The following is an 11,346-nucleotide window of genomic DNA, read 5'->3' as shown; positions in this document are numbered from 1 at the left end:
GAAGAGACTGATGTTCTCAAGAGGCATTGCAGTGCTGGATTCATGGTTGCCGAATTTAGAAGTGTTCACCTCCGTGCCCACATTACATGGTCACTTCCTACTGGATGTCCAGCAGCTGGGGGTTCACTCTGGATCCAGAGGACGTCTTCTTTACTGGAGAAGGAGGAGTGGGCACTGTAATGCTTCACGATTGCCGAATTTAGAAGTGTCCACCTCAGTGCCTGCATGACATGGACACTTCCTATTGGATGTCCGATGGTGAGGGGGTCCTCACTGGATCCAGAAGAGACTGATGTTCTGGAGACACATTGCAGTGCTGGATTTATGGTTGCTGAATTTAGAAGTGTTCACCTCCTGTACCTGCATGAGATGGACGCTTTCTACTGGATGTCCAGCAACTGGGGGGTTCTCTCTGCATCCAGAGGACGTCATCATCACAGAAGGATGAGTGGACATAGCAGTGCTGGATTCACAATTACCGAATTCAGAGGTGTCCACCTCAGTGCCTGCATGACATGGACACTTCCTATTGGATGTCCAATGGTGGGGGGTCCTCACAGGATCCAGAAGGGACTGATGTTCTCGAGGCATTGCAGTGCTGGATTCATGGTTGCCAAATTTAGAAGTGTTCACCTCCTGTGCCTGCATGACCTAGAACCTTCCCGCTGGATGTCCAGCAGCTGGGGGGTTCTCTCTGCATCCAGAGTACGTCGTCCTCCAAGAGGAGGAGGAGAAGGATGAGTGGGCATAGCCGTGCTGAATTCACAATGACCAAATTCAGAGGTGGCCATCTCGGTCCCAGCATGACATGGATACTTCCTACTGGATGTCCTGTGGTTGGGGGGGTCCTCTCTGAATCAAGAACAAGTATATCTGGCTTTACGAGGTGAGGACGGGAGAATTTCTCATTGAACAGTTTATAAAGGGGTTGGCGTAAGAGACAAAAAATAGTTTTATCCTGGAATGGGACTTTAAAGTGGTTGTAAATCCTCACATATACCCAGTGAATGGACCGGCCTCAGGTAATACACAGAGATTAACCACTTGCCTACAGTGCACTTTCACCCCCTTCCTGCCCAGACCGATTTTCAGCTTTCAGCGCTCTCACACTTTGACTGAGAATTACTCAGTCATGCAACACTGTACCCATACAAAAATTGTGTCCTTTTTTTCACACAAATAGAGCTTTCTTTTGATGGTATTTGATCAATACTGGGTTTTTTATTTTTTGTGCTATAAATAAAAAAAGACTGAAAATATCGTGAAAAAACAAATTTTTCTTTGTTTCTGTCATAAAATTTTGCAAATTAGTCATTTTTCTTCACAAATTTTGGCCAAAATTTATACTGCTACTTATCTTTGGTAAAAATAACCTAAGTAAGTGTACATTATTTGGTCTTTGTGAAAGTTATAGAGTCCACAAGCTATGGTGCGAATCATTGAAAATTGATCACACTTGCTCACACCTGATGTACTGAAGGCCTATCTCATTTCTTGAGACACTAAAAAGTCAGAAAAGTACAAATACCCCCCAAATGACCCCTTTTTGGAAAGTAGACATTCCAAGGTATTTAATAAGGGGCATGGAGAGTTTTTTGAAGTTGTCATTTTTTCCCACAACTCTTTGCAAAATGAAGATTTTTTTTTTTTTTTTTTTTTTTTTTACAAATTGCCATATTAACAGGTTATTTCTCTCACACAGCACATGTATACTTGCAACTACACCCCAAAACACATTCTACTACTCCTCCTGAGTATGGCGATACCACATGTGTGAGACTTTTTCACAGCCTGGCCACATACAGAGGCCTAACATTCAAGTAGCCCCGTCCGGCATTCTAGGAGCACAAATTACACATATAATTTCCTGACAACCTATCGCACTTTTGAAGGCCCTGGAGCACCAGGACAATGGAAACCCCCATAAAATGACCCCATTTTGGAAAGCAAACAGCCCAACGTATAATTTTTGAGGCATAATGAGTCTTTTGAATATGTCATTTTTTTCCACAAGTTTTTGGAAAATGTGGAAAGAAAATGAAAACACATTTTTTTTTTTTACACAAAGCTGTCCATTTATGCAATATTTCTAACACATAGCATGTACATAGCAAAAATTGCACCCCAAAATACATTCTGCTATTCCTCCTGAGTATGGCGATACCACATGTGTAACACTTTTTCACAGCCTGGCCACACACATAGGCCTAACATCCAAGTAGCGCTTTACACAAAGTTGTCCATTTATCCACTTTAAGACTGGGCCTATTTTTTGACACTTGGTGTTTACAAGCTAAAATCATTTTTTTTGCTAGAAAATTACTTGGAACCCCCAAACATTATATATTTTTTTTTAGCAGAGACCCTAGAGAATAAAATGGAGATCGTTGCAATATTTTTTATCACACCATATTTGCGCAGCAGTCTTCCAGATGCGATTTTTTTGAAAAAAATTCACTTTTTTGAACTAAAAAATAAGAAAACAGTAAATTTAGCACAATTTTTTTCCATAATGTGAAAGATAATGTTACGCCGAGTAATTAGATACCCAACATGTCATGCTTCAAAATTGCGCATGCTCACAGAATGGCGCCAAACATTGGTACTTAAAAATCCCCATAGGCAACATTTTAAAAATTTCTGCAGGTTACTAGCTTAGAGTTACAGAGGAGGTCTAGGGCTCAAATTATTGCTCTCGCTCTAACGATCGCGGCGATACCTCACATGTATGGTTTGAACATCGTTTACATATGTGGGCGGGAATTGCGTATGCGTTTGCTTCTGCGCGCGAGCTAACGGGGACAGGGCGCTTTAATTTTTTATTTTTTTTTTTTTTCCTATTTATTTTATTTATTATTTTTTTATTTTTACACAGTTTAAAAAAAAAAAATGTTTTGATCATTTTTATTCCTATTACAAGGAATGTAAACATCCCTTGTAATAGAAATAGGCATGACAGGTCCTCTTTATTGTGAGATCTGGGGTCAAAAAGACCTCACACCTCACAACTACACTAAAAAAGAAAAGAAAAAAAAAAATTGTTGAAAGAGGAAAAAAAAAAAAAGAAAAAAAAAAAGCGGCCCTTTAAACCGGTTGCTAGGCAACGTCTTTTGACGTAGCTCCGGTCCTCCAAGACCATAGAGTTGAGTGAGGGCCATCTTGCCCTCACTCGACTTCCTGTCTCTGAGGATCCGGGACCGGATAGTTTTCCCCGCTGTCGGCGGGTCCGGTAAGCTGGGAAAACGTCTGGGACGCGGCAGGAGGGGGGGGGGCACCTCTTCCCCTGCACCGTAAGGGTAATTCCGCGGCGAATCCGCCACTGGGACCACCCTTATCTGAAAGCCGACCGCCCGCCGTTTCAAAAAATACCGGGGTTATGGGGGCTATCTGCTGCCATAACCCCAGTATTTAGCTTTTAATGGCCGACGCATATAGTCGTTAGGCGGTCAGTAAGTGATTGCATGCATATGGCAAACAGGTGACGATGACTGATGGGGTGACAGGTGACGATGACTGATGGGGTGACAGGTGACAATGACTGATGGGGTGACAGGTGACAATGACTGATGGGGTGACAGGTGACGATGACTGATGGGGTGACAGGTGACGATGATTGATGAGGTGACAAGTGACGATGATTGATGGGGTGACAGATGACAATCACTGACGGGGTGACATGTGACGATGATTGATGGGGTGACAAGTGACGATCACTGATGGGGTGACAGGTGACGGTGATTGATGGGGTGACAGGTGACGGGCGATGGTCACTGATGGGTGACAGGTGACGGGCGATGGTGCACGGCGGTACTGATGGCAGTCTCTGGTGACCGGTGAACTTTAGGCTATGTTCACATGTGAGCGTAGCGATCACGGGCAGAATCACTGCGATTCTGCCCGCGATCCAGAAATCATTGCAAATTGCGGGACGCCTGTGCGTTGCCCGTGATTTGCAATAGCACCCCAAACGCTGTGCGATGTTTCTGCGATTTCCGCCTGCCGAATTGAGGTAACATCACGCAAACAACGCATGACGCCCCAAAGAAGCTCTTGTACCTTTTTTGGGCGTCATGCGTTGTTTGCGCGATGTTACCGCGATTCGGCAGGCGGAAATCGCAGAAACATCGCACAGCGTTTGGGGTGCTATTGCAAAAAACGGGCAACGCACAGGCGTCCCGCAATTTGCAATGATTTCCGGATTGCGGGCAGAATCGCGGTGATTCTGCCTGCGATCGCTGCGCTCACATGTGAACGTTATGGGTGTCAATTTCTGGGCACTGATGAGGTGACTGGTGACATTGGGGGGGGCTGAGGACTGTGTGGGGGGACCTTTATTAGTGTGATTTTACTTTTACATGTGTACAGAGCAGTAACTCAATGTTTCTAGCTCTTCTCCCCTCACACTGGAAACTGTATGAGGAGAGAAGAGCTAGTAACAGTGAGTTACTGCTCTTTGTTTACATTTTCTGATCGGCTGTGAATGGATTCACAGCCGATCACATAGTAAACAGTCACTATCAGTGACTGTTTACTATTGCCGGTGACAGCTGTGTTCCTACGGAACACAGTGACACCGACATGACCGCGCTGCGCGCTCCCGATCGCGCATGCGCGGTCATCTCCCGGCCGCCTCCATTGTGATCGGCTGTGTCATTGGAACACAGCCGATCACGTGGGAAACAGCCACGCCCAGTGGCTGTTTCCCCCCTGCCGGTGACGGGGGGGTGTCCCGGGGACACCCCGACACCGGCAGTGCACGGCGGCGCGCCCGCGATCGCGCGCCTGCCGTGCATTTCCTGGGTCACGTCATATGACGTCCGCCCAGGATAATAGCCGCACCGTCCCGCCGTCATATGACGGCGGGCGGGCGGTAAGTGGTTAAACAAATCCTCCTACATACATTGTACCTGTTTATCTGCAGTCTTCTCTACAGTTCAATGTGCTGTAATATAAAGCTTGTCCGAGCTGTCAGAAAACATGGGGATGAGACATTGCAGAGCTCCGCAAGGAGAGCCTATTGGAGAAAAGGGACACCCTTCCCCCTTTCCACAGGAACAGAGCTGAGGCTGTCAATCACAGGCTGTGTGCTGGAGCTCCCTCCCCTATCACCTTTTTTCCTCTTGTTATCAGGAAAGTCAGAATTGACTTATGCAGATAGAAGAGGAAGGAGGCAGCGGAGAAAAATTGGGTTGATTTACCAAAACAGAGTGCAAAATCTGGTGCAGCTCTGTATAACTAACCAATCAGCTTCCAGGTTTTATTGTCAAAGCTAAATTGAACAAGCTGAAGTTAGAAGCTGATTGGCTAATATGCACAGCTGCACTAGATTCTGAGCGCTCCAGTTTTAGTAAATCAACCCAAATGACAGTGCTCTGGCCTGAGACAATTAGACACTATAGACTGCAGGGATCCTCAAACTACGGCCCTCCAGATGTTGTGGGACTACACATCCCATGAGGCATTGTAAAACTCTGACATTCACAGACATGACTAGGCATGATGGGAATTGTAGTTCCTAAACACCTGGGGGGGCCGTAGTTTGAAGATCCCTGCTATAGAGGGATATGCTTTGTTCATATTTCCTATCTGAGGTTTACAACCACTTTAAAGCCCAAGTTTAGTTAAAACTTAAAAAAAAAAAATCAAAACAAGAGACGGTCCTTATAGTCAATGTGAAGGGCGCCCTTTTGCTATTGGATGCTGCTCCCCCCTCTGATTCTCCACTCTTGCAGCCATGATCGTCCAGTGCTATGGAGTTCATACAAGCTGAGCACTTGGTATATAGGCACTTTCTGCCCCCCCCCCCCCCCTCTCTATTCATAAAAGCCATGCTATTCGTCGATGAAAAGCACTCTGAGAATGGAGGATTGTCGGATTAATGAAAGGTCCACCTCCTCTATTCCTAGATTGTTTCACTGATGAAGCTGTAGTACAGCTTTTATGAATGGAGGAGGGAAGTAGAAAGAGTGGGTATAGTTGGCATTCTTGACTGCCTATGACAGGTTCCTCCGCTTGTATTACCCCAGCAGCACTGGAAGATTTTGGCTGCAAGGTAAAAGGGGGAGCAATGTGATCCACCAGGAAGATAACTTGTCACACCAATAGGATCGACCTTCTTACTTACACAACCACTGGCCTACCCTTTGGAACAGGGGTCTTTGAACTTTTTAGTACAAGCGCCCCATAATAAATTCACTACAATTCCCTTCAGAGTCCCCCCCCCCCCCCTATACGTCCTTTTCCCTGCAAGATTACCCCCCCCCCCCTTTACATCGAGGTCCCCACAAGATTCTTTTCCCTTTTACATTGGGCTCCACGGCAGATTCCCCCCCCCCCCTCTCCCCTTTACATCAGGGTCCCTGGCAGATTTCACCCTATCCTCTTTACATTGGGGTCCCCTGCAGATTCCTCCCTCTCCCCTTTACTTTGGGGTTCCTTGCAGTTTCCGCTCCCGTCCCCTGCAGATTCCTCTTCGCACTCCTTTACATTGGGGTCCCTAGCAGATCCCTCCCCCCTCCCCTTTACGTTGGGGTCCCTGGCAGATCCCTCCCCTTTACGTTGGGGTCCCTGGCAGATCCCTCCCCTTTACGTTGGGGTCCCTGGCAGATCCCTCCCCCCTCCCCTTTACGTTGTGGTCCCTGGCAGATCCCTCCCCCCTCCCCTTTACGTTGGAGTCCCTGGCAGATCCCTCCCCCCTCCCCTTTACATTAAGGTCCCTGGGAGATCCCTCCCTCCTAGAATGCATTAAGATAAAAAACTTTCTGACTTTACGACTCCTTTTAATTTTGGTCTCATCTGACCAGAGCGCCTTCTTCCACATGTTTGCTGTGTCCCCCACATGGCTTCTCGCAAACTGCAATTGGGACTTCTTTTGGATTTCTCTCACCAATGGCTTTCTTCTTCCACTCTTCCATAAAGGGCAGATTTGTGGAGTGCCGACTAATAGTTGTCCTGTGGACAGATTCTCCCACCTGAGCTGTGGATCTCTGCAGCTCCTCCAGAGTTCCCATGGGCCTCTTGGCTGCTTCTCTGATGAATGCTCTCCTTGCCCGGCAGGTCAGTTTAGGTGGACGGCCATGTCTTGGTAGGGTTGCAGTTGTGCCATACTCTTTCCTTTTTCTGATGATAGATTGAACAGCGCTCTGTGAGATGTTCAAAACTTGACCTGACCTGTCTGGTGTGTTCCTTGGCCTTCATGGTGCTGTTTGTTCTTCTAAGGTTCTCTAACGAACCTCTGAGGGCTTCACAGAACAGCTGTATTTATGCTGAGATTAACTTGCACACAGGTGGACTCTATTTACTAATTAGGTGACTTCTGAAGGCAATTGGTTCCATTAGATTTTAGTTAGGGGTATCAGAGTAAAGGGGGTCGGGGGTGAATACTAATGCACGCCACACTTTTTTCACATTTATTTGTAAAAAATGTTAAAAATCATTTATCATTTTCCTTCCACTTCACAATTATGTGCCACTTTGTGTCGGTCTATAACAAAATTCCAATAAAATACATTTACGTTTTTGGCTGTAACATGACAAAATGTGGAAAATTTCAAGGGGTATGAATACTTTTTCAAGGCACTGTAAAAGTTTTGTTCTCTTTTGCAGACTGCAGTGCCTCTCCTGTCACAATGTTCAGATACAAGATCACGCTGAAAGATCGCCACCAGCTCTACAAGCTGATCATCAGCCAGCTCCTCTACGATGGACACGTCAACCTCGCCAACGGGCTGATCAACGAGATCAAAATGACTTCCGTGTGCGCCCCGTCTGAGCAGCTTCTCCACCTCATCAAAGTAGGTGAGTAAACTGAGGTCATCCATGTCCACTCTGCCGCCAGTTAAAAAAAAAAAAAAAAAGACGACCACCAGTTGTGTTTTGTCGCTTTAAGGTATGGAAAACGATGACAGCGCTGTGCAGTACGCCATTGGCCGGTCGGATACGGTGGCCCCTGGAACCGGTATTGACCTGGAGTTTGACGCAGATGTACAGACGATGTCACCGGAGGCCTCGGAGTACGAGACGTGCTACGTCACCTCCCACAAGGGTCCCTGCCGCGTGGCCACGTACAGCCGGGACGGTCAGCTGATCGCAACGGGCTCCGCTGATGCCTCCATCAAGATTCTGGACACGGAGAGGATGCTGGCCAAGAGCGCAATGCCTATAGAGGTAACCGCTAGATAAAGTTTCCTTGCAGCCTCTAGAATTTCCACGACTCCACAGTTGTTGAAACCGAATTTCTTTGACTCTGTCGATTTTATAGGTGATGATGAATGAGACCGCCCAACAGAACATGGAAAACCATCCCGTCATCCGGACTTTGTATGACCATGTTGATGAAGTCACGTGTCTGGCGTTCCACCCAACTGAACAGATATTGGCCTCGGGATCCAAAGATTACACCCTGAAACTATTCGATTACTCCAAACCGTCAGCCAAAAGAGCCTTTAAGTACATCCAGGTGAGTGACAGCCTGGTCCATATGGAAGGATACAGCCAGGCTTGTGTACTGTATGGTGGCGTGCCGAGAGCAGACACTGGTAGATTCCATATGCAACGCTCATGTGTCGGTTGGCCCTCCAGAGCTCTTAGAACAGGGCTCGACAAACCCCAGGCACCAGGTCGCATTTGCGACTAGAATTAGCGACCTGGCGCCTGGGGTGCTCTGCATGAGGTGTCCTGTCCCTTTTGCGCCCCCCACCTCCTCCCCGAGTGCACGGACTTCCGCGCCGTCCAAAAATTGAGGCCCCCGGCTTTTCGGCCTTCTTCTGTGAGATGAGAGGCTTCCAATGGGGAACTGGCGCCCTCTTGTGGTGGCCGGGAGTAATGACTGTTTCCACTGCCTGTTCTCAATGCCTTCCCATCTCCTTCCAAAGAGGAGATTAGAGGGAAGTTTTTGCAGGCTTCGTCTCCCTGCCCAGTTACCTTTTGCTTAAAGGTAAGTTATTTATATATATATATATATATATATATATATATATATATATATATATATATATATATATATATATATATATATATATATATATATATAAAAATCTTTTTTTTTTTATTTTTATTTTTTTTTTTTTTTCTCATCGCCATGCCACAGCCGAAGGCCCCTTTCACACGGGCTGTCTGATAAGGTCCGCCTGTCAGTTTTTCAGGCAGACCTGATCGGACCCTTCATTCTCCTTTATGGAGCAGTAATCTGCCGCTATCTGATCCTGTCCGCCAATAACAGATGGATGGTGGTTCTATTTTCTATCCATCCCGTGGATCGGATCAGATGGCATCGGATGGAAACAGACAGTCTGTTTCCATCCAATTGCGCTATAGAGGAGAGTGGGGTTCTAGTCGTATTTCTGTGTAAATTTATTATCCGTTTTAATAAATAAAGCTTGGTTGTTGGTTTAAAAAAAAACAAAAAAAAAACTGGCTCCTAACTTTTTTAGCTGGCTCCTAGATTTCAGGCAAATTTGTCAAGCCTTGTCTTAGAACTTCCTATTCCAATACGGGCTTTCTCAAAGACAGAGCACAGCCATGCCCCAAATTACTTGCAATCATTTAGAGCAGTGGTCCTCAACTCCGGTCCTCGGGGCCCACTAACAGGCCAGATTTTAAGTATTACCTTGGAGAGATGCAGACCTGAATACTGCAATCACTGAGCAGCAAATGAGATCCCCTGTGATGTATTTCAGTTATCTTGCAAACCTGGCCTGTTAGTGGGCCCCGAGGACCGGAGTTGAGGAACACTGATTAAGAAGACAAGGTTTGAAGGTGCAAATTAACCACTTGAAGAATACGCTTTTTCTGACACTTTTTGTTTACATGTAAAAAATCAATATTTTTTGCTATAAAATTACTTGGAACCCCCAAACATTATATATAGTTTTTTAAAGCCGTGGTCCTAGAGAATAAAATGGTTGATTTTTGCAATTTTTTCTTCACGTGGTATTTCGGCAGTGGTTTATTTTTCTGTGAAAAAAATTACACTTTTTTTTTGAATTTTAATGTAAAAGAAAATGCATAACCCAATTTAAATACTATCGCTTTTAAAACAGTGGTCTCCAAACTGCGGCCCGGGGGCCTGATGCGTTCCTTTGCTTGCCTTTATCGGGCCCTTGGGACACTCCCACTGGATTCCTCCCACTGACACCAATGATGGGGCACTATTCCCCCCACTGACACCAATGATGGGGCACTATTCTTCCCACTGACACCAATGATGGGGCACTATTCTTCCCACTGACACCAATGATGGGGCACTATTCCTCCCACTGATACCAATGATGGGGCACTATTCCTCCCACTGATACCAATGATGGGGCACTATTCCTTCCACTGATACCAATGATGGGGCACTATTCCTCCCCCACTGACACCAATGATGGGGCACTATTCTTCCCACTGACACCAATGATGGGGCACTATTCTTCCCACTGACATCAATGATGGGGCACTATTCCCCCCCCACTGACACCAATGATGGGGCACTATTCCCCCCCCACTGACACCAATGATGGGGCACTATTCCCCCCCCCCCCCCCACTGACACCAATGATGGGGCACTATTCCCCCCCACTGACACCAATGATGGGGCACTATTCCCCCCCACTGACACCAATGATGGGGCACTATTCCCCCCCACTGACACCAATGATGGGGCACTATTCCCCCCCACTGACACCAATGATGGGGCACTATTCCCCCCACTGACACCAATGATGGGGCACTATCCCCCCCCACTGACACCAATGATGGGGCACTATCCCCCCCCACTGACACCAATGATGGGGCACTATCCCCCCCCACTGACACCAATGATGGGGCACTATCCCCCCCCACTGACACCAATGATGGGGCACTATCCCCCCCCACTGACCCCAATGATGGGGCACTATCCCCCCCCACTGACACCAATGATGGGGCACTATTCCTCCCACTGACCCCAATGATGGGGCACTATTCCTCCCACTGACACCAATGATGGGACACTACTCCTCCCACTGATACCAATGATGGGGCACTACTCCTCCCACTGATACCAATGATGGGGCACTATTCCTCCTACTGATACCAATGACGGGGCACTATTCCTCCCACTGATACCAATGATGGGGCACTATTCCTCCCACTGATACCAATGATGGGACACTATTCCTCCCACTGATACCAATGATGGGGCACTATTTCCCCCCACCCCCACACTGACACCAATGATGGGGCATTGTTTTCTCCCACTGGCCACATGTTCAGCCCCCACTGAGTCTGAAGAACCGTAAACTGGCCCCTTGATTAGAAAGTTTGGAGACCCCTGCTTTAAAAGTCTTTACAGGTTACCACTTCAGATTTACACTGGATGTTTGG

General features: G+C 46.9%; 1 protein-coding gene across 1 annotated transcript in view; it reads left to right on the top strand.

The window, feature by feature from the left end:
- CSTF1 (cleavage stimulation factor subunit 1) overlaps positions 1-11,346 on the top strand; it is a 35,163-nt gene that overhangs the window by 4,081 nt on the left and 19,736 nt on the right. Inside the window, exons 2-4 of the mRNA XM_082273053.1 lie at positions 7,606-7,797; positions 7,889-8,166; positions 8,261-8,458. Of these exons, the coding sequence (XP_082129179.1) occupies positions 7,629-7,797; positions 7,889-8,166; positions 8,261-8,458 (645 nt within the window). The 5' untranslated portion in view covers positions 7,606-7,628. The remainder of the gene's footprint in view (positions 1-7,605; positions 7,798-7,888; positions 8,167-8,260; positions 8,459-11,346) is intronic.

The sequence above is a fragment of the Pelophylax lessonae genome, assembly GCF_965119305.1.
Source record: "Pelophylax lessonae genome assembly, chromosome: 11".
In the NCBI taxonomy this organism is placed as follows: Eukaryota; Metazoa; Chordata; class Amphibia; order Anura; family Ranidae; genus Pelophylax; species Pelophylax lessonae.
Note: the sequence above shows the minus strand (reverse complement) of the source record. Positions and strands in the feature narration are given on the sequence as shown.